The sequence below is a fragment of the Hemitrygon akajei genome, chromosome 11 (assembly GCF_048418815.1).
Source record: "Hemitrygon akajei chromosome 11, sHemAka1.3, whole genome shotgun sequence".
NCBI classification, from domain to species: domain Eukaryota; kingdom Metazoa; phylum Chordata; class Chondrichthyes; order Myliobatiformes; family Dasyatidae; genus Hemitrygon; species Hemitrygon akajei.
In genome coordinates, this window is record NC_133134.1 from 143,522,703 (window position 1) to 143,547,436 (window position 24,734).

General features: G+C 42.5%; 1 protein-coding gene across 5 annotated transcripts in view; it reads left to right on the forward strand.

Annotated features, from left to right (window-relative positions):
- Window positions 1–24,216, forward strand: part of LOC140736095 (protein LKAAEAR1-like) — a 93,748-nt gene extending 69,532 nt beyond the window's left edge. For all 5 annotated transcript variants that reach the window (XM_073061853.1, XM_073061852.1, XM_073061850.1 and 2 more), the window contains 3 exons: window positions 618–923; window positions 15,847–15,969; window positions 24,013–24,216. In XM_073061853.1, the coding sequence (XP_072917954.1) occupies window positions 645–923; window positions 15,847–15,969; window positions 24,013–24,075 (465 nt within the window). In that variant the 5' untranslated portion in view covers window positions 618–644 and the 3' untranslated portion in view covers window positions 24,076–24,216. The remainder of the gene's footprint in view (window positions 1–617; window positions 924–15,846; window positions 15,970–24,012) is intronic.
- The last annotated feature ends 518 nt before the right edge of the window (window positions 24,217–24,734 follow it).

Here is a 24,734-nt window from a genome sequence, read left to right on the forward strand (position 1 = left end):
AGAAAGCCTTTGACAAGGCGCCACACATGAGGCTGCTAAATAAGATAGGAGATTGGCTAACTGGTAGAAGGGAAAATGTGGGAATAAAGGGAGCCATTTCTGGTTGGCTTCTGGTGATTAGTGGTGTTGTTATAGCCCTGTTCAATAGGTTTCAATGAGATCTTAATCATTCTTCTAATCTCCAGTAATGTATGTGAGTGATGATAAACCTTCCTTTATTTATTGAAGTATCATGAAATTTGTTTTTTTTGCGACAATACATCAGTGCAGTACATAAAATTACTACACTCCTGTGCAAAAGTCTTAGGCACCCTAGCTATATATACAGTATGTGCCCAAGACTTTTACACAATACTGTAGATACAAAAGGTCTGTTTGGAAGAAATTTTAGTAATTTCTAAAAGGTTAACAATTTCTTTTCCCTCACAGCTGCTGTTCAACCTGCTGAGTTCCGCCAGTAGTTTGCTTTAGGCTGTAAATCGATTAAGCTTATATGAAATTATCATTGGAAAGTATTGTGCATGTTGGAAATTTTAAATGCTAGTTACCCTCAAGGTATTTTATGCTTTTTCTTAAATTCATGAATAGTTAACATTTCAGTTTTCATTGCATTACAGAATATAGGCAAAAACAGATCAAATAAAATGTCTCAGGAAACCAAAGATTCCAGTGATTCTAGTATTGAAAAGAAATCCACTGCAAGGAAAGAGAAAACAACTCGGAAGAATCCCAGTACCAAAGAGACATCAGAATCACAAAAACACCCAACGATTGCAAATCCTGTTTTACTGAGATCAGATGTACCTCTTGATTGCCATCAAGAATTGGAAAAGAAAAAGCAGCAAATTCTTATTGGACAGCTAAAAGCTGCTGAATCACATAAAAGGATACAAGACATGAGATTCCGTTACCAAACAATGAGAGTAAGTTTGTCATCATAAAAAAAACAATTGAAATCCATGTAATTGAATCATTTTGTGATCTTGTAATTCTATTACAAGGATTGTCTTTTGATTTTATGAAAATTGTTAGGTGTTGAATGCCAGTAGTGTTCAACCAATTGTAGAGGTGTCAAGGGTATCATAATTTAACTGATGAAGGGTTACATTTGATGTTAAAATCTCCAACCGAAAAATAGGCTCTAAATTATGAGTGCCTTTTGCACAGAAAATGGCCCAGATTATTTATCCTGTGGCGACCCACTTTCTGCACAGGCGAACCGGCTCACAAATAGCCAGCGCGCGGGGGGGAGACTTTGGTAATGCACCTCTGACGTAATTTCCGCCCGGAGAGGGCGGGCGCTAGGGATTTAAATGCCAGCACCATGAAGTTTGAATAAACTAGTCTCGAAGCGACTTACCGACTGCGTGTCGTTATTTCAGCGCTGTGTGTAGCACATCGCTACATTGGTGACCCCGACGGTCCAAACGGGATTTGGACCAAAGATGACCGACTCTTCATCTGTTCATGCAGTTTCGCTAAAACTGCCGACTTTCTGGACGCTGCGACCACGCGTGTGGTTTAGCCAAGCAGAAGCCCAGTTCCAGATTCGGCAGATATCCTCTGATTCCACGTGCTACTACCACGTGGTGAGCGCCCTTGACCAGGAGACGGCCACCCAGGTAGCGGATTTCATACAGTCGCCCCCGGAAGAAGGCAAATATGAAGCATTCAAGGCGCTGCTCATTGGGACCTTTGGCCTCTCACGGCATGAGCGGGGTGCCCACCTGCTTCACCTGGACAGTTTGGAAGACAGACTGCCGTCAGCATTGATGAATGAGATGCTGACCCTGGCTGACGGACACAATCCCTGCCTCACGTTCGAGCAAGCGTTCCTGGAGCAACTGCCCGAGGACATACATCTGCTGCTGGTCGACGCAGATTTCAGCAAACCCCGGAAGGTGGTGGCCCGGGCAGACGTGCTGTAGAAAGCCAAGAGGGAGAGCGTGGCGTCCGTCGGTCAGATTACCAGGCCACGCGCCCAACAGCAGACCAGACCAGGCCCGGCAGGGGGGTGCACACAACACAGAGGCAGGAGTGAGGAGGCCAGTGAACAGTGGTGTTTCTACCACCAGCGGTGGGGCACAAAAGCCCGCCGTTGTCGCCCGCCCTGCAAGGGCCAGGGCCAGCTGCTGCTAATTACTATGGCGGCTGGCCACCAGGACAGCCTCTTGTACGTCAGGGACAAATAGTTGGGACTCCGCTTCTTGGTCGACACCGGAGCGGAGATCAGCGTCTTGCCCCCGATGGGGTACGACACCCGCAACAGGAAGCCAGGACCCACCCTGAGGGCTGCAAACGGCAGCACGATACAGACCTACGGCACCCGCACAGTGCAGCTGCAGTTCGGTGCCAGCCGGTTCACGTGGGACTTCACACTGGCCGCGGTGACCCAACCACTCCTGGGGGCGGACTTCTTGCGAGCTCACAGCCTGCTGGTCGACTTGCAAGGGAAAAGACTGGTACATGCCGAGACTTTCCAGAAGTTCTCCCTGGGTGAAGCCAAGTTGCCAGCCCCACACCTGAACTCCATCACGCTGTTGGACAACGAATTCACCAGAATCCTGGTGGACTTTCCATCGATTCTGGCACTGCAGTTCACGGCAGCCATGCCCAGACACGGGGTACAGCACCACATTCTGACCAAGGGACCACCCCTCCACGCCCACGCACAAAGGCTCCCCCCCGGAAAAACTCCGCCTGGCGAAGGAGGAGTTGAAGAGGATGGAGGAATTGGGGATCGTACGGAGGTCCGACAGCCCATGGGCCTCCCCCCTGCACATGGTGCCCAAAGCAGCCGGGGGTTGGAGACCATGTGGCGACTACCGCAGACTGAACAAGGCTACAACTCCAGACCGCTACCCCGTGCTGCACATACAGGACTTTGCAGCAAACCTGCATGGGCCAAGAATCTTTTCCAAAGTAGACCTCGTCCGGGGATATCATCAAATCCCGGTGCACCCTGAAGACATCCCCAAAACAGCACTCATCACCCCGTTTGGTCTGTTCGAATTCCTCCGAATGCCGTTCGGCCTGAAGAATGCCGCACAGACGTTCCAGTGGCTAATGGACGCAGTGGGACGCGACCTGGACTTCGCATTCATCTATTTGGACGACATCCTTATAGCCAGCAGTTGTCGTCAGGAGCATCTGTCCCACCTCCGCCAGCTCTACTCCCGCCTGAGTAATTTCGGCCTCACGATCAACCCGGCCAAATGCCAGTTCGGTCTCGATACCATCGACTTCCTGGGGCACAGGATTACCAAAGACGGGGCAACACCTCTGCCCACCAAAGTAGATGCGATCCGCCACTTTGCCCGGCCCAACACGGTCAAAGGCCTGCAGGAGTTTGTTGGTATGGTGAACTTCTACCATCATTTCCTCCCCTCAGCAGCCCGTATCATGCGCCCTTTGTACACCCTGATATCGGGTAAAGGCAAGGACATTACTTGGGACCAGGAGGCCATGGCCGCTTTCGTTAAAGCCAAGGAAGCCTTGGCAGATGCCGCGATGCTGGTGCACCCCAGAACGGACGTTCTGACTGCCCTCACGGTGGACACATCCGACACAGCAGTCGGTGGGGTGCTGGAGCAGCTCATCGAGGGGCACTGGCAATCCCTGGTGTTCTTCAGCAAGCACCTACAACCACCCAAACTCAAGTACAGTGCTTTCGACCGGAAGCTGTTGGCACTGTATCTGGCAATCCAGCATTTCAGGTACTTCTTAGAAGGCAGGCCGTTCACCGCGTTCACGGACCACAAACCATTGACCTTCACGTTCACGAAGGTGTCCGATCTCTGGTCGGCTCGCCAGCAGCGATATCTGTCTTACATCTCCGAGTACATGACGGACATCCAGCATGTCTCAGGAAAGGACAACATCGTGGCGGACGCACTCTCCAGACCAGCTGTCCAGGCCCTGTCCCTGGGGGTGGACTATGCAGCACTGGCAGAGGCGCAGCAGGCAGACGACGAGATGCCCAGCTACAGGACCGCAGTCTCGGGTTTGCAGCTGCAGGACTTTCTCGTAGGCCCAGGTGATAGGACCCTCCTGTGCGATGTGGCTACCGGCCAACCTTGCCCCATCGTCCCGGCAGCCTGGAGGTGGCGAGTTTTCGACTCCATACACGGTTTGGCGCACCCATCTATCAGGACAACTGTCCGGCTGGTCTCCAGCAAGTTCACGTGCAACGGACTTCGCAAACAGGTCAGTGAATGGGCCAGAACGTGCGCGCAATGCCAAACAGCCAAGGTGCAGCGGCACACTAAAGTCCCGCCGCAGCAGTTCGAACCCACCCACCGGAGGTTCGACCACATTCATGTGGATATCGTGGGCCTCCTACCAGTGTCCCGAAGAGCGTGGTACCTCCTAACTATGGTAGACCGGTTCACGAGGTGGCCAGAGGCGGTCCCGCTCACTGACACATCTGCCGATTCCTGCGCCCAAGCACTGATTGCAGCCTAGGTAGCATGCTTCAGGGTACTGGCCCACATTACCTCCGACAGAGGCGCCCAGTTCACCTCCAGCCTGTGGTCGGCTGTGGCCAGCCTGTTGGGAACGCAGCTGCACCACACAACTGCCTACCTCCCACAGTCGAACGGACTGGTGGAACGTTTCCACCGTCACTTGAAGTCGGCTCTCATGGCCCGCCTGAGAGGACCTAACTGGGTGGACGAGCTTCCCTGGGTCCTGCTTGGAATCCGTACAACGCCCAAAGAGGATCTGTACACTTCGTCGGCCAAGTTGGTGTACGGTGCGCCCCTGGCCGTCCCGGGAGAGTTCATACCAGCCCCAAGGGGGCAAGAGGAAGAACCCGCAGCAGTCCTGGACAGGCTACGCGAAAGGCTCGGCAACCTGGCCCCCGTACCAACTTCACAGCATGGACAGACCCCAACCCATGTACCCAATGACCTGCAGAACTATAAGTTTGTGTTTGTACGAAGGGGCGGACACTGGGCACCGCTACAGCGGCCGTACGAGGGGCCATTCAAGGTGATCAACAACAATGGTTCCACGTGCGTTCTGGACATTGGGCGGAGAGAGGAGGTTTTCACGGTGGACCGAATCTAACCAGCCCACGTGGACTTGGCACGGCCGGTCAAGGTTCAGGCACCGCAGCGCAGAGGCAGACCTCCCAAACAGAGGCTGATCCAGACTGTTGACATTGGGGGGTGTATCGCCGGTTCTGGGGGGGGGGGGGCTATGTGGCGACCCACTTTCTGCGCAGGCAAACCGGCTCTCAAATAGCCAGCGCGCAGGGGCAGACTTTGGTAATGCACCCCTGACATCATTTCCATCCAGAGAGGGCGGGCGCTAGGGATTTAAATGCCAGCACCACTAAGTTTGAATAAACTAGTCTCAAAATGACTTACCAACTGTGTGTTATTTCAGCGCTGTGTGAAGCACATCGCTACAATCCTGTAATTTCCTCATGAGAACAAATGAACACAAGCAGTGGAAGAAGCACTTCCATCTTTTGAATTTGCTCCATCATTCATTTTGATGATGGCTGATCTATCTTAGAGCTATTTACCAGCACTATCCCCAGCATCTTGTAATTTCCCAAAATCTATTGAAAAAACAAAAAAAAAATTGACCCACAACAGCCCTCGATAGGTTCACCAACATCTGAATAAAGAAATCTCCTTATCTACATCCTACGTGTCCTTTATATTGCGAGACTTGTTTCTGCCTGCTCCTGCCCCACTGCACTCAAGTCTGCATGCCTCAACTCAATTTCTCCCCCTTGGTGCAGTCCCTTCCCATCTACATCCATGTCACTTAACAAGCTCTCAATATCTTCAATCACTTTCAGTTCCTTGGCTCTGAATGCCTCATTTTCACTATGGATGTCCAGTCCCTATACACTTCTATCCGCCATCAAGAATGCCTTAGAGCTCTCTGCTTCTTTTTTGACAACAGCTGCTCCACTATTACCTCCCATTGTTTAATGTCTGTTCCAGTACACAAGTGTAAAGGAGAACAAAATAATAGGTGGCACAGCAGTGGAAACTGCAAGCAGTTTCAAACTCCTGGGAGTGCACATTTCACACAACCTCTCACGGTTCTAGAACACATTCTACACAATCAGGAAAGCTCACCAGCACCTCTGCTTCTGAGGAGGCTGTATAGAGTTGGACTACACACATCATTCTATTGATGTGCAGGACAGAACATCCTAACATGCTGTATAACTGCTTGGTATGGAAACTGCACGGAGGCAGATAGGAAGGCTCCACACCGGGTCATCAAAACTGCCCAACATATCACTGGCACCAGCCTACCAACCATGAAGGACATACAGGTATATACAGAAAGGTGCTGGAAAAGGTCCAGCAACATCATGAAGTAGCCCATGCACACTGCTCATGGACTGTTTGTCCCACTCCCATCAGGGAGGTGACTCCATAGAAGGACCACCAGACTCAAAAACAGTTACCTTCCCCAAGCAATGAAGCTGATCAACACCTTGCACCTTATGCTTATTGTGTTCTTTATCTTATTGTGCTCTTTGTGCTGCATTAGATTTGGAATGATCTTAATCTCCTTCACACTTGTGTACTGGAAATAACATTAAACAATCTTGGATCAACAACTACATTGGTGCTGCTTCCTGCACCCAAAATGAGCTTGACAATTTCATTAATTTCATCTCTGCCCTCAAATTTAATTGGTCCATCTCTGACACCTCTCTCCCCATCTCTGAATATCTTCACTAATATCTTTTATAATCCTATTGACTCTCACAACTTTCTTGACTATACCTCTTCCCACCCTATCACTTTTAAAAATGCTTTTCCCTTTTCTCAGTTCCTCTGTCTCTGTTACATCTGTTCCCAAGATGTGGGTTTCCTTTCCAGAACATCTGTTAAGTCCCTCTTCTTCAAATAATAGGGTTATACTTCCTCTACTATTGATGTAGTCCTCACCTGCATCTCCTTCATTTCCTAGACATCCGCCCTCACCCCATCTTCCTGCTACCATAATATGGATAGAGCTCCTCTTGTCCTTACCTACCTACCACCCATGAGCCTCCACCTTCAGTACATCATTCTTCCATCATCCTCAAAAGAACTCTTCCTCCAGCCCTCCCCCACTCTCCAATTTCTGCAGGGATCGCTCTCTCCTTGACTCCCTTGTCCACTCGTCCTGCCCCACTGGCCTCCCTCCAGGCACATATCCCTGCAAGAGGGACATGCCCTTTCACCTCCTCCCTCACCACCATTTATGTCCTCAAACAGTCCTTCCAGGTGAGGCAACAGTTCACATAAAAATTTGTTGGGATCATCTACAGTATCCAGTGTTCATGGTGCAGCCTCCATTATATCGGTGAGACCCAACAAAGGTCAGGGGAACCTCTTTGCTGAGTACATTCACTCTACCTGGCACAACATGCAAGATTTCATGGTGGCCACCCATTTTAATTCTAATTCTCAACCCCATTACGACTTGTTGGTCCATGGCCGCTCTACTGCTACAATGATGCCACTTACAGGTTGAAGGATTTCTGGATAGCCTCCAACCTGATGGCATGACATCAATTTTTCTATCTCCCAATTATTTCTCCCCTCTTACCCTCCTCTCTTTCTGATCCCCATTCTGACTACCCTCTTTCCCCTTCTCACCTGCCCATCATCTCCCTCTGATGCCCCTTCCTCCCTTTCTCCCATGGTCTACACAGTCTCCTATCAGATTCTTTCCTCTTCAGTCCTTTAGTTTTGTCCACCTATCACCCTTCCCTCTAACCCATCCTCTTTTCCAGTCAACTGGTTTTACCTATCACCTCCCATATTGTACTCCTTACTCTCCACCCACCTTCTTATTCTGTTTTCTTCTCCCTTCCACTCTAGTCCTGATGAAAGTTCTCACCCAAAGTTTTGCCTATTTATTCCCTTCCATAGATGTTACCTACTGGCTGAACTCCTCCAGAGTTTTTGTGTGCTGATCATAGATTACAATGTGATCTCCTCTCGTTCATCTGTTCTATGACAAGGAGACCGAACCTGTAAACTGTGTTCCTTGTAGAATTTTGCCATGGCCCAACACAATTGCATTCAGCTTGGCTTTTTCTTGTATTCAAGCCCTATCCTTATAAATGCTAACATTTGCCCTCTTAATCATTGTTGCACATGTATATTGGCCTTCAGAAATTTATGTACAGCATACCCAAGTTCCTTTGAACACCAATACCACAATTTCTGCTGGTTAACAAAAACTTAAACTCAAAGTTAGTAACACTAGACAACAAAGATTTTGCTTCATGAACATTTGTGGGTATATCTTATGGATTTTGGGCTGCTGATCATAAAAATGAAACTGAACTTTCCCTATCACGTGCCATTTAAAAAAAAAACTTGTATTTGTTATTTAATTCATTATTCAAGTCAATTAAAGTGTTGCCCACAATGTAAGCTGAAAGGTTTTCTATCTTGTCCAGGCCTGCCTATGCATGCTTAAGCAGGGCAGATGCTGCATGGCAGGACAGATTTTAAAAAGGCTATGAACTTCCATGACAGATTTTGATATTTGAGACAGATGTTCCCCAGAATAACTGTTGCCAAGATTAAGGAAGGCATTTTTCTCAGTCCACAAATCTAACAGATCATCAATGATAGGCAATTCAAAGAACTTCTGAAAAAAAATTCACATGGAAGGCATTCAAGGATGTTGTTGAAATTGTTCTTGGCAACTACAGAGCACCAAACTACGTGCAGCTAATTGACAACATGCTTCAAGCATAGAAAACCATTAAGTGAAATGTGTCACTAAAGATTCATTTTCTGCATTCCCATTTAGACTTCTTCCCTGTAAACTGGCACTGTCTGTGACAACCTTGGTGAAAGTTTTCAGCAGGACATCGCAGTCATGGAGAAACAGTATCAGGGCAACTGGAATCCATCAATGCTGACTGATTATTGGGGGATACTTAAGCAAGAAGCCTCAGACACTGAGTACAAATGAAAATCATCAGCAAAACATTTTTAGCTTAGTTGAACTATTGCAAAGCATCAGCACCGTTATGTAATTAAATGCATTGTATTCAATAAAAATTAACTTCTTGTTTCTCCATATTCCTACATGAAGCCTGAAATTATATTTGTGTTCAGCTTCAAGCAGCCTATCATAAGCAAATAAAAATTCTGAGAAAGCAACACTTCTAAAAAAAATTCTGTCCAGTGTAATCTAACATATTTCCATGTTGTATTTCACCTGCTATATTCTTGTCCATCGTAACAATATTTCTTGAAGCCTCTTTATATCTTCCTCTGCACTCTCAAACCCACCAAGTTTAGTACCATCATTAAACACGAGAATTTGCCATTTGGTCCCTTCTGGCAAAATTCTAAATTCTGGGTCCTAAGTACTAATCCATGTAATACCCCAGTAGTAGCACCTGATGACTATGAATCTTTGTTTATTCTCACTCTCTACTTTCTGTCCAATGACCGATTTTTAACCCATGTCAATATATTACCCCCGGTTGTATGTTTTTTTAACCTTGTTGTAAGCCTCCTGTGCAGGACCTCATCAAACACCTTCTGAAAATCCAAACACATCAATTCCACAATTTTCTTGATAACCTTCAGTTCCACCAAAGTGTTATATATCGATGTTGGCTCAATCCTCTTATTCATTTCAAGTTGTTCTGTTATTACATCTTCCATTATATATTCAAACACTCTCTCTACCAATAATTGTAATTTCCTGTTTTGTCTCTTCCTCATTTCTAAAATAGTGGAATCACATTTCCCACCTTGGTTCAGACTTAAGACTCCAGTTCTGCACTAAGTTTGAAAATGGCATTGTGTAATGTCAAATTCTATCGTTACGTTTTTTCCCCAATAGCTCCTTGATATCAAAATTAACTATTTGTTGTTGTATAGTAACTGATCCAAAATACTGTAGCTTGGTTGGTTTCTCAGTTTATTATTAGTTCTTCCCTTATTTATGGCCATGCACCAATCCTTTTGACCTTTTGGTTATTTCTAAATGTGAATATGCAGGAATATTTAGTTCACAGCTTTTTGTAAAGGTGTTGAGATTATAGGGTAATGTGATGGGTAACAGATGACACATATTGTTCATAATAGAAACTGTTCTTCATAATTCACAAACACCATCATTGAGTTGTTGTGTTCACTTTAAGAGATGGTGTATGACATATTGATGTCAGTGTGAGCTAATGGTTATTTTTGGTTTGTTGGTAATGCAAGTAAAGGGCTGTGGCTTTTGTTAAGCACATAAAATGACTCTCGCATATGTTATTCACAAAATCTTACATTGGTGACCCCGATGCTCTCAGACAATTACAGAGTTACCCGATGATATGTCGACCAATGCAGTCACTTTGATACTGCTGGAGTTTTGGAAGCAACACATTACTGCATGGTTTGCACAGGCAGTAGCCCAGTTCAGGCTGCGAGAAATCATCATGGACAATACCAAATTTTACTATGTCATAGCATCACTAAGTGGTTCCACTGCAGCTAGAGTGATGAGTCTATTAGAAGACCCAATTGCACATGAAAATTCACCTATTTCTGATTTTTGGACTTTCTGAGTATTTCAAACAGTTGCTCTCTTTGACTGGCCTGGGTGATGCTAGGGGTGCAGAATTAATAGACCACATGCTATCTCTCCTGGGTAATCACCATCCTTGTTTAATTTTTAAAGAGCTCTTTATGCAATAAATGCCTGATCAAGTTCACATAGCCCTCCGTAATACACCTATGAAGTACTATAGGGAGCTTATTAAAATGACAGATAGTCTACACTCAGCCGGGCAGAGATGCATCATTCCTCCTCCTTTTCTGTCTCAACAACAGACAGACAGACAGACATACTTTATTGATCCCAAGGGAAATTGGGTTTCATTACAGTCACACCAACCATGAATAGTGTAGAAATATAGCAATATAAAACCATAAATAATTAAATAATAATAAGTAAATAATGCCAAGCGGAAATTAGTCCAGGACCAGCCTATTGGCTCAGGGTGTCTGACACTCCAAGGGAGGAGTTGTAAAGTTTAATGGCCACAGGCAGGAATGACTTCCTATGACACTCAGTGTTGCATCTTGGTGGAATGAGTCTCTGGCTGAATGTACTCCTGTGCCTAACCAGCACATTATGGAGTGGATGGGAGACATTGTCCAAGATGGCATGTAACTTGGACAGCATCCTCTTTTCAGACACCACTGTCAGAGAGTCCAGTTCCACCCCCACAACATCACTGACCTTACGAATGAGTCTGTTGATTCTGTTGGTGTCTGCTACCCTCAGCCTGCTGCCCCAGCACACAACAGCAAACATGATAGCACTGGCCACCACAGACTCGTAGAACATCCTCGGCATCGTCCAGCAGATGTCAAAGGACCTCCGTCTCCTCAGGAAATAGAGACGGCTCTGACCCTTCTTGTAGACAGCCTCAGTGTTCTTTGACCTGTTAAATATAACAGTCCTATTAGCAGAATCTACAGCAGTCTCGTGCCCATGGCTTTCGACCAGACAATGTTTTTACCGTACAGGCTTCAGCGCAAATGCCAAGAAGTGCTAACCACCATGCAGTTTCGATGACGCCAGAGCATCGTGACATTGGAACTCTGTGAGCACTGTGGGTTCCAGCTGCCAAGGTTGTCTATCATTCATCATGGACACCCTTTCAAGGTGACTCTTCCTGTGTGCCACGGATGCTTGGGTGGGTGTGCTGCCAGCATTACCCATTGATTATAAAGTAGAGAGTGACAGACCCTTGTTGGAGGCCGCCATCGGCTGCAGGATCCAGACTTATGGGACACTCTGCTTCAGTGGACGATGCTAAACATGGGACTTTGCCTTAGCTAAAGTTGCTGGACCTCTGCTCAGCACAGATTTTCTTTGCGCCGAAGGACCATTAGTCAATCTTAAGTATCATTGGCTTCAGGATACAAAGGACTTTGGCTCTTTACCTCCCCCCCAGTAAGTTCCCCACAGTGACTCTGTCCTAGTGCATGCACCGCCACATGTGAATTCACTCACCTGCTGAGTTCCCAAACATCACCAAGCCCACATTTTCCACAAAGCATGGGTCGAGCACCGCATTTCTACAACAGTCTTGCCGGTCCATGCCCATGTGCATAGACTGGACTCAGAAGAGGTGGCCGGCGTGAAGGCTGAATTGCTAACATGGAAATACTTGCCATTGTACACAGGTCAAATAGCCTTTGGGCTTCATCCCTCCACATGGTCCCTAAGTCACTGTCCTTGTGGTGAACACTACCACCCTAATGTGACCACCACCCCTTCTCGTTATCCAGTCCCATAAATTCAAGACTTTTCAGCACATTTAACCTGAAAGATAATATTTTTTTCGAAAGTAGATTTAGGCAGGGGCCTGTGTGCACTGAGAACGTTCCCAGAACTGCTGTTATAACCTTGTTTGGCCTATTTGAGTTTCTACTTATGCCATTTGGATTGAAAAATGCCACATAGATTTTCCAGTGACTAATGGCATCATGTAAAAAGACTTAGATTTTCTCTTTGTGTACCTGGACAGCATATATCCAAAACCAAACACTTATCACATCTCTGCCCACCTTTCAAGTGCTTAAGCCAACATGGGCTGATTATTAATCCCGCTATATGCCAGTTCGGGTTTTCTACTATTGATTTTCTTGGCCATTGCATCTCTGCAGAAGATGTAACACCTCTGCCATCAAACAGTGCCACTATTATGGACTTTTCACTACCAAAGCCCTGCAAAACCACTGCAAGAATATTTTGGTTTCACCATGAGTTTCTCAGGCTTTACCTGGTCCATAGCTTTCTGTCAGAGTGCAGGTGCAGATGCTACTTCAAATATAAGCCTATTATAGTGATGAAGCCCTTTGTGAGTGCTTACAGTGAGAAACAATTTGGAGTCTTCTTCCATCTCCATCTGTAGCTAGGCCTCAGAAATGCTCCTCTCCAAAAAGGTTTACGAAGATATTTTCCATCCTGGGCAGTGGGTATTGATTTACTTTAGTACTGGGTTGATTACCACAGATCCTCAGAAACCCATCCTTCTTGGCTATTGGGACCACCGGCATTGCCCATGGGCTCCTCTCAACCTTGGAAAGAATTTTTTCAGTCTCCATGCAATCTAGTTTACTGGCTACTTTATCACAACTAGTATAAGAAATCAGACGGTCTTGTGGAATTTTGGTGTGACATTTTCATTTAATAGTATTTTACCCTTGTTTTCCTACTATGCTCTTTGTATGTGTCCTACTTTGTTACATTTTCTGTACATTTCACCTCTAGATCTGCACTGGTCTGGTGTATGTGTTCCCCTGCCACAACAGTAACACAATCTATTTGGCCAGGCTGGTTTCTGTTTAGACACTATTTGTTTCCAGTCACTTTCATTCCTGTCAGCAACTCAATTGCAACTCTGACTGCTGTTTCCATTGATACACAAATTTCAACTGCTTTTTTAAACATAGGTTGTGCTCCAGTTAGGAGCCATTTTTCATGTTTTCTTGTAAGATTCCACAAACTAACAATCTCTCAGAGCATCATTAAGCCCATCACTGAACTGACAATGCTTGTACACTTTCTTTTATTCAGCCACATAAACTGAAATGGACTCCCCTTCCTCTTAATTCTGCTTATGAAACCTAAAGCTTTCTTAGTCAGCAATAGCTTTGGTTCTAAATGTACCTGCATTACTTTCATCATATCAGCAAAGCTTATTTTGTCTGGACTGGTTGGAGGAGTTAAACTTCTAACCAAATTGTATGCTTTTCCTCCCATTGCATTCAGCGACACTGGCACTTGTTTTTCATCAGCTATTTCATTTTCTTCAAAATACTGTTCAATTCATTCAGTATACATCATCTGGTTATCTGTTATGCAATTGAATGTATCTATCTTTCCAATGTAGTCAACCATTTCTGCTTCTTTAAAATGTATTATTATCACCTGGTACTTACTGTTTATGAACCCATGACTATACTCATTGCTTGTTAATTACATCCATTTTTTTGCCTTTTTTAAACTCGAATGTCCCTCTCCCCTTCCCAAGAAAAACCTGCTGTGCTTCAACAGATAGGTAGTTGTCTCAAGTTTGTTTTAGAACTTCCTTGTCACCACTTTTATGTTTCCTAGCTCCAGAAACTAATCGGAAAAAAAAAGCCCCAAAGAAACCAGGACACTTGTTTACGTAGTTCATCCCCCCCCCCCTTTTAGTAAGGCACTTACATATGACATGGTGGCATAATGATGTGTGCCATTTAGGTAATTCTTACTGTATATATAACCCATAATGAATTATGTAAACAAAGAAAGTTTATTTACAATATTACTCAAATATTACTGAAATATTAAACACACTATAATAACTACCATTCTTCAGCTCTTAGCGGATACCATATTGGCAACATACAAACAGGGCTCAGAAGATAAAATTGCTAATTTTGGGTGTACTCAATATTCATCTCCTGAAACCTGCTCCAAATTAAAATTTTCTATTCATTGTTTATATCAGTTGCACCTCTAACTCATTTTGCCTACAGTTTCTGTTGCATTATGATCTAATACACCCTGACACAGAATAAGGAAAACTTGTGTTTCTTTCAGTGAGTTTTCTATTTTCATCGGCCAAAAATACAGAGATGAGGTGGGAAAAGTCTCAAGGAATTTCCTGATCTTGGACTCTGATATGCCGTGAAGTTTACATGAACTTTGAGAATTCGGGATTAAGTTACTTACTATTTTTGGATTTAGATTCTGCTTTAAATAATTGTGCATAATTGTCATCTTTTTCCCAAGCCTGAAATCCTTTGGGCATAGTAAACATTCTCTGTACCAGAAACAGAATTATTACAACAGATAACTGTTAGCAGATAAAATTTCATAGGCTTTAAGTAAAAGGCATGTCGCATCCAGAATTACTTCCAGGTAGCGGATGATTTCCTTCCACACCACTCTGACATATTGGGAAATCACATACTGGGCAAGTTACAGCAGTGGTTTGCCATTGCCTTCTGCCGGGTGAATTTTTTTAAAGAGATCACAAGCTCTTAATGGGAGCCGGCTGGATTTGAACTCGGAACCTCTTGCCCTGAAGTCCTGTGCTGATGCCACTATGCCACCAGGCTTTAAGTACCAACATGTTAAACAAAACGCTCACATTGATGTCATTGAAGACTTTTGAAATCATCAATATATGGATTGTTCAAATGGCAGGAACAATTTTGTTCAACATTGTGCACTAAAATACCAGCTCCCTTTCATCCTGACAGCTAATGGTAGAGTTAAAATTCATTTTGAGCAGACGCACAACATAGATGATGATAGTAATTTTTACACTCACCCAAATTTATTTTCGTTCTGTATTTTCAATTCTCATTAGCAAACAATTTTTATCAAAGATGGGTAAAGAATTTCAACAAAAAATATAAACTTTAAAAATCATCCATTTAATCTATGAGTAGGATATATTTGAAAATGATACAGTTTTTAGGATAATGATATGGTATGATACTGATGTAGTATGATATAGTATTGTATAATGTGATCATAATATATTTCATATGTTTAAGGCCTACCTTCTGTTTCAAAGATATGTAAACTTAGAATGCTTAGTGCCTTGTTTTGGGAGTCTTTTGCTAATGAAATGATACACAATGTCTTGAATTTAGCATCAGACTGCATATTAAATTTTCCAGTGTGCTTGAAATAATTTGCAGTTTACGCTGCTGACTTGACAAAATTACACTCCATTCTAGTCAATGTTTTTATAAGCACAAAATCAATATGTGCCTCTTGACCAAAATACAATTACTTTGCTTCATAGAAACTAACGGTTGTATTTTCTCATGTTAGGCTGAAGAAATCAATCTTTTAATATCATCCCAGCCAACAGCCAAAAAGGCTATTCGATTGGAGGCTCTTCTTCCACCATATGAGGAACAAATTAATCTCAAGGATACTTTGAATAAACTGCAGGTGAATTCTTGTGAAGCAGTGTAGGTCTTTCTATATTGGACTTAATATATTGTAAGTAGGCAATGTTCTGCTGATATGAGACAATGGGAGAGCTATTATCATTAGCCTGAATCACATTAGCTTGAGCAGGCTCAGTGTCCTGTTGGTACAGTTGTTGTGGTGATCTCACAGAAAAAAATAATCCATAAGCAACATGCAGAATCACATCTGAACAGCGGCTTTACTCTCAGAGAACATCTCCTGCTGCCAGAAAGCCTGAATATCAGGAATATTTAGGATTAGAAAGACTAACATTAATGCAGGAGTTCCTAAACTCAGTAAATGGCAGGAGTCTATGGCATTAAAAAGGTTGGGAACCCCTGCCTTAATATTTCTATCACAGATTTGATATGTGTTTAAATAATTTTAAAATGTTTTAAAATATTTTAGTTATATTAAGAGCATAAGACATAGGGATAGAATCAGGCCAATTGGCTAATCAAATTTGTACTGGCATTTGATCATGGCTGATTTACTTTCTCTCTCAACCTTATTCTCCTGCCTTCTCCCTGTAAACTTTGACACCCTTACTAATTGAGAATCTATCAAACTAAAGAACTTCCTCCTCATCTCTGTTCTGAAGGGACGTCCTGATATTTTGCTCCTAGATTCTCCCACTATTGGAAACATCCTCTCAATGTTCACTCTGTCTAGGCCTTTCAATATTCAGTAGTTTTCACTGAGATCCCCCTCATTCTTCTAAACTCAAGCATGTACTGACCCAGCGACATCAAATGCTTCTCATTTGTTAACCCCTTCATTCCTGGGATCATTCTTATAAACCTCAACTGGACCACCTGCAAAACTAACACATCCTTTCTTATAATGGGCCAAAAGCTGCTCACAGTACTTCAAGTGTGGTCTAACTGATGATGTATAAACTTCAGAATTACATCCCTGCTTTATATTCGAGTCCTCTCAAAATGAATGCTAACATAGCATTTGCCTTCCTTACTACCAACTCAGTCTGCAAATTAACCTTCAGGAAATCCTTCACTATCTCTCTGAAGTCCATCTGTACCTAGGAAAATAGTGTACGCTTTTTACCTTCTAAAGTGCATGACGATAGACTTCCCTACAAGATCTGCCACTTCTTTGCCCATTCTCCTAATACGTCCAAGTTCTTCTGCAGACACCTTGTTTCCTCATCACTATCTGCCCCCCCACCTACCTTTGTACTATATCATCCATAAACTTCACCACCCACCATAATCAGCCACCATTTTATCCATGCTAGAACCTTTCCTGTAATAGCATGGACTTGTAGCTTGTTAAGCAGCCTCAAGAGTGGGACCTTGTCAAAAGCCTTCTGAAGATCAACTGAATCTGCTTTTTTCTTTGCTTTCTCTTGATTTTTACAAGCTTCCCAATCCTCTAGCCTCCCACTAAATTGTTGCTCTATTGTATGCCCTCTCTTTTGCTTTCTGCTCTCTTTGCTTTCCTTTGTCAACCACAGTTGCCTCATCATCCCTTTACAATGCTTCTTCTTTAGGATGAACTGAACCTGTGTTTTCCGAATTACTCCCAGAAATGCCTGCCAGTGCTGCTCTACCATATACCCTGCTAATATCCCCTTCCAATTAATGTTGGCTAGCTCCTGTGGTCATGTCTCTGTAATTACCTTTACCCAAATATGATACCAATACATCTGATTTTAGCTTCTCCTCTCAAACTGCAGGGTATATCTTTTCACATTATGGTCTCTGCTTCCTAAAGGTTCCTTTACCCTAAGGTCTATAATAAAATCTGGTTCATTACAGTACAACCATTGCAAAATTGGCTTTTCTTTGCTGCTCTAAAAAGCCTTCTTGAAGGCAGTACCAACCTAAATTTTGCAATCTATCTGCATATTGAAATCCCCCATGACCATTGGAACATTGCCCTCTTGACATTACTTTTCTATCTTCATTTTCCACATTGATCTCATCAGCCACCTTAGATCTGACAAAACTAGAGTTAGAGAAAATCATCCTCAATCCTGATGGACACCCTCAAACAAAAGTGTACATTACCCTTTCTATACATTTACCTTTAGTTTCATTTCTTGTGTGAGAAAGATTTGGCATCCAAGATAGATGCAGTGGAAATCTAGAAACTGATAAGTGATTTCATGTCCTGTAGTAATAGTTACAGTATGGGAATTGTGCATTCTGCACTTCATTTTCACCAGGCTTCCACAGGAGGAATGCTAATAGATTTCCAATGCAGTCTGGGATACTCCACTACACTCATCAGTCATGATCTGAGTTTGTTCTTCCCCAAAAAGATTAAATATTCCCTCTGATCTCTTGATAATCTGTTGCCATGATGGTGCTCAGACAAAATGTATGTTATGGGACTTTGGTCTATGTTCCATCCATCAGAGTCCACTGAATATGACCAGTTCAAAGGTTGGTTCAATATTGTGGGCCAAAGGAACTGTAATGTGCTATGTTCTATGACCATAGCTTCAATACTCGGGATGCTGACAACTGGAGAGCACAACGGCTTTAGTTTACCTAATTTGCCACTGGATTTGGAAGGATTTGTGGAGGCGTTAATACTTGAAGGAGCTGTAGAGAGTCCATGTCTCTGAATGAAATAGAACATTGTAATTACTTTAAGCTGTATGCTGGGGTTGAGGCATTGTTCTGATGAAATGTGTGTTCACAGATGAAGAGGGAGAAAGTAGAGCCCAGAGAATGGTGTTATGTTTTGTAACTCCAAAACATATAACTCATTGAAAGAAAAATATGGGGTACCAGGAGATGTGTGTATACTTTGTTTTTCACTTCTAGTGAGGCGCACACTTACGACGACATGGTGGCAAATCGACATATGCCTTTCAGGTACTTCATACATATAACCCATGATTAATTATCTAAACAATAAAGAATGTTTAATCTAACAATGTACAATATTTGTAATAGTACTCAAATATTACTAAATTATTAAATATACAACATTCCTTCCTGCTTAGCTATAAACACCAACATAATATAGAATGCATCTCAACTTATATATACATACATACAGCGTACTATACAATTATTATAGACATCCACGACATAGTGAACTTTAAATTGTCCTAATCAGATTTCTTACTATTGTAGTATAACATCTTTCCTGACAAGGGGCTCACTCTTCTTGGCAGGAACTTGTGGCTGTGAAACAATCTCAGGTTTGACAAAGTTTTAAGCCAACACTTGCATTTTGGCCACGCCTAGATGACCAATATCTAGAGCAGCTCTTCCAACACTTTAGCTGTTAGCTTAGATGGCACAACTCTCAATCCCCACATAAGGCAACTCCTGTCAAAGGCAACTTTCATCCTGGCACTGGTAAAAATGGGAGAACTGGAGTTTCTGCTGCACGTCCCAGCCATTTTGGGTTGCCAGGTAGGCCTGAGGGGTCTTTTCTGGTTTCACTTTGGATCATCTCTGCCATGATATGGAGATCTTCAATTTGCATTAGGGAGAATACACCAAGAAGAGTGTCCTCTTTTGTAAATTTTTCAGGTATTTCCTTTTCCGGGGGAAAACAGGACAATCCATCAGCATTTCCGTGATTAGTTGTCCTTTTAAATTCGATGTTGTAATTGTATTGTATCCTGCAAGAAAAAGAGCCCATCTCTGCATTTGGACTGATGTTGTTAGTGAAATGGCTTTTTGTGGACTGAAAATGGACACCAGTGGTTGATTATTAATAATAAAGGTAACTCTCTCATATACAAGTCCTGGTTGAAACATTTTACACCTCATATCAGACTGAAGGCCTCTCTGTAAATCTGTGAATAATTTTTCTCTGTAGCAGTAAGGGAACATGATGCAAATACTATGGGGTGTTCACTTCCATCACTCATAACATGTGACATGACTGCACCTGTACCATAAGGTGAAGCATCATAGGCAAGCTTCACTGGATTGTGGTTTATAATGTGTGAGTACAGTGTCTGACATTACTGTTTCCTTTGTGTTCTGTAAAGCACCTCCTACTGCTTGATCTATTGCCATTTCTTCCCAATCTGTAGTAACGAGTGCAAGAGGTGGAGTGCAATAGCAAGATTTGGCAGGAGCCTGTTATAGAATGGACAAATCTTAAAAAGGACTGTAACTGTGACACATCCTTTGACCTAGAGGCATCCACCACAGTTTAGATTTTCTCAGCATATTAATGCAATCCTTGTGCATCAATTGTATGACCACATAAAATTCACACTTGTTGTGTTGTGCTCGAAGCCCATAATCTTCAAGTCTTTTAAACACTGTCTTGAGATTTTGGAGCTGCTCCTTGTCATCCTTACCAGTAACAATGATGTTATCCATGTAACACACAATGCCTGGTGTTACGTACCCCGTAACTGGGTCACTTACCAGCAAAGATAGAGAGGTCCGTTGAAGTCTGATGGTACTATTTTTAACAGTATTTATTGATAAAAATACACAAAAATAATATCAATGCAAACATACAGATAATATACGTCGTCAATACTAAATCTAAAAGCGTGAGTATAATAATAATCAATAAGAAATAGCTCTATCGTTGTCTAGGGGATAATGTATTGTCCGATGGAAATATAAAAGTCACTCAAGTTCATTCAGGCTGCAGCTTTTTGGTTGGAGAGAGAGAGACGGATTTTTAGAACTTGCCCGTTTTCCTTTTTATGATGTCGATCCTTCGAAATGTCGTTGGGGCTGGTTTCTCCTTTTTAGCTAAAGCTGTTCTTCCGTGGTGAGGCCCACCAATTCCGAGGCAAATGGAAAAGGACGCACGTGGGCTTTCCACCGGCTGTCGCTATTACGCTGTCACGGGATTTCTAGCATTTCTCCTGGTGCGTCTAAAGGGGTTGTTCCCCAGACCCTCATTTATCCTTACTCACGGGGTCTCAGATGTCAATCAGGCTGGGATGAGGCCATCCCTCAACCAGCCCACTATTGGTCATTTCCTAAGGGCTTCGATGAATAGCACAGTGCTCAATACACAATTCCGTCTCCAAGAGACAATAGCCGTTTCCCGTGGCTTTGTATCGCTGAGGGGCCAGGACATTCCAAACCCCTTGTGGATTCTGCGTGTCTTTCTCTCATTTCCTGGGTCTCCTGACCTGAATTAATAGCGATCTTGCGATTCTCAAAAAGGAGGGGGCTACTTTGTACCCTTCAGCCCCTCAGAGTTGGAGCACAGGCGTAACACTAGGCAACCTTGCATTACCTGCTCAATAACTTTCTGCCAGAGTGCAGGTGCAGATGCTACTCCAAGTAGTAATAAAGCCCTTTCTGAGTGTTTATGGTGAGAAACACTTTGGAATTTTCTTCCATCTTCATCTGTAGATAGGCCTCAGCTGTCCACTTTGATGAAGTGTTTTCCTCCAGAAAGTTTTGAAAAAATATCCTCTATCCTGGGCAAAGGGTATTGATCTACTTTCAGTACTGGTTAATGATAACTTTAAAACTTTAAAATCACCCGAGATCCTGACAGATCCATTCTTCTTGGCTACTGGGACCATGGCATTGCCCATGGTTTGCACTCAACCTTGGAAAGAATTCCTTCCAGCCTCCATGCAATCTAGCTCACTGGCTACTTTATCATGGATGGTATCAGAAACTGCACAGTCTTTATAAAACTTAGTTGTGACATTTTCATGTAATACTGCTTCATTCTTGATATGTTTGAGTTTTCCATTTCCATACCTGAACACTGCTGTGGCATCCTCCAGTACCATTCTTAATTCACTTTCAGTTGACTCCTTTGCAAGGCATGTGGCATGAAAATGATGGATGGATGTCCAATTAAGTTGTCTCAGCCACTCACAGACCCAGAATGTTAGCCCTCCTGTTTTTACCACATACAAGTCCAATGTGGCTTGTTGGTTATGGTATTTTATTGTTATGAAGGTAATTCCTATAGGAGTTATCTTTTCTCCACTTTAAGTTCTTAGTTGGATATCTACAGGCTTCACTTCTTTGAAATGATGAAACAACAAAGCCATTATCCAATTTTATTTTAATTAATTTGCTGTTCCCCTCTGGTGTAAGCTGTCTTGCTTGCGTCCTGTTAGTTTTCTCTGTTAGTAAATCTCAAGGCTGCCCAGTCCTGTGTCACTCTCATCATTATCAAATTTTTCATCAACAGCATGAAGATTAGTGCTCTTTTTGAAACTGCAGCTTGATTTTTTTCCCCCTTTTTTACTTCCCTGTGCAGTTCCATTTATTTTTGTCCACCAAAATGTTCTTTATATATGTCCTACCTTGTTGCATTTTCTGCAAGTTTCAACTTTAAACCTGCATTGGCCTGGTGTATGAGACACAATTTGTTCTGCCAGATCAGTTTCTGTTTAGACCCAGATGATGTATGTGAGCTCCTGCCACAGGTTTCTGTTGCATTCCTGACTGTAACTCAATTGTGCTTGTCTGCTGTTTCCATTGATACAGCGTTTTCAGCCTCTCTTCTAAATGTACATTGTGCTTCAGTTAGGAGCTGATTTTGAACGTTCTCTTGTAAGATTCTACAAACTAAATAGTCTCTCAGTGCATCATTAAGTCCATTACTGAACTGGCAATGAACTGACAATTTCTTCAGTTCAGCCACATAAGCTAAAGTGGAGTCCCCTTCCTTTTGATTCTGCTTATGAAACCTAAAACATTCTGTAATCAGCAATGGTTTTGGTTCTAAATGTATCTGCGTTACTTTCATGATATCAGCAAAGCTTATTTTTCTCTGGTTTAGTTAGACCAGTTAAACTTCTCAGCAAACTGTGTGCTATTCCCCCTATTGCACTCAGCAAAATTGGCACTCGTTTCTTATTGTCTATTCCATTTTCTTTAAAATACTGTTCGATTCACTCGGTATATATACTCCAGTTACCTCTTGTGCAATCTAATGTGTCTTTCTGACGTAGCCAGCCATTTCTATTTTCTTTTGTTTATTCTTATTATCACACAGTACCTGTGAATTTATGAACCCATGATTTTTGTCTGTTTTCTGCCTATGTTTTAACTAGAATGTCTCCTTTTCTGACGAATCTACATGTTCCACTTTTTAAAATACTCTCTCTTTCCACTTGCAATGAGAAAAGAATGACTTGCTGTGCTTTAACAGGTAGGTAATCAGCTCAGGTTCATTAAAAAGTTACTGACTGCCACCGTTATGCTTTGTAACTGATGCACCATCAATAACTCACTCTGAGACATAAAGGCGAGATATCGGCTTTTATTGACTGGAAGAAGGAACAAGCAGTGAGTGACCACTATACTACATCCTGGAGACAGAGAGGCCGGGCTCAGACCTCCATCACCTTTATACAGGGGTCTGTGGGAGGAGCCACAGGAGCAGTCATCAGGGGGCGTGTCCAGACAGGTATATGTAGTTCACCACAGTAACTTAAAAACTCCTCAAAAGAAAATAACTGAGCCAGGAGAACATGTATGCTCTTTGCTTTTTACTTTTAGTGACACCCAGTCTTATGACATGCTCGAATATGTCATTCACTTACTTCTTACATATAAACAGTAATGAATTTTGTAAACCACAAAGAATGCTGAATCAAACACAATATTTACAATATTACTGAAATATTAAATACACAACAAAGGGGAGGAAGGAGGTGGCTGAATAGTAAAGTGCAAGAAAGAGAGTTGGAGCGTGATAGAGGAAACATGGAAATTTGGGAATGGGAAATGTTGAAGGCAGAAGAAGAGGGTGTGTGAGTGAGAGAATTCATGGAGAAGGTAATAGCAATGAGAAAGATTTCAGATGCCAGAAACTGTGAGAGAACAGGCATTTGTTTGTATGTTTACATATATAGGAGAACCTAGTCTTCAGTAATTTTGCAACAAGCTCTCACTCTGCGTAGTCCATGCTGCTGCTGCTGGTATGGAACAATTATTTTACACTACCAGAAATGTGCACAGTTCTGAAGAAGTAGGTTTCATGTCTAATCCTGTCTACGCTTATCAGCTTGTCATTGTATGCAAGTAAATTTACTTTAGTAATACTTATTACAATTATTCTTTTGTGATTGTTTTACAGAGAAAAAGAGTGGAAGAAATCATAGGTGATGAAGCAGGGCTAACAATAAATCGAAACCTATAAAGGCAAAATAGTCATTGCATTTGCTCCAGTTAACAGGACATCTAAGGACATCATTTGTAACATATTTGCTCAGAATTAAACTTTTGAAGCTCAGCAGTGACTTACTCGTTTCGATATAGGTAATAAAGCTATTCAAAAATACATTAATATGTAATTATCAAAGGAGTTCAAAAATCAGTAGAAATTCATTATTTTGTCATTTTATTTGAATTTGTTTAACATCTTTTAATTGCCCGCTTTTAAAGTTGACCAATATCTGCATAACACAAGTAAATCTTACTAAACTTTGAAAGAACTAGAGAAATGATCATTGACCTGACAGTAAACTTGTTTTCATTTCAACACTGACTCTATTTTCCATCAGAAATTTACATAAAATGTAATTTAAAATTCTCACATTTTAGTCATAATTCAATGATATACAGAGGATGGAAAACTTGTTTTAACTTCTAGTTCTGACTTTGAATCCTTCCTACTTTGTTTCTTTCAGAATCAAATGAATTTAATAGAAAATTGAGTTTATAATTGAAATGGTGCAAGTCTATAGCTTGATCTTGTACTTATATATGAAATTCTTCTGTTTGTTTCAGTAAATGAGATTAGCAACATTAACAAAATGAGAACCAGAAATTTCATACAAATTTGTTACTAATAATGCA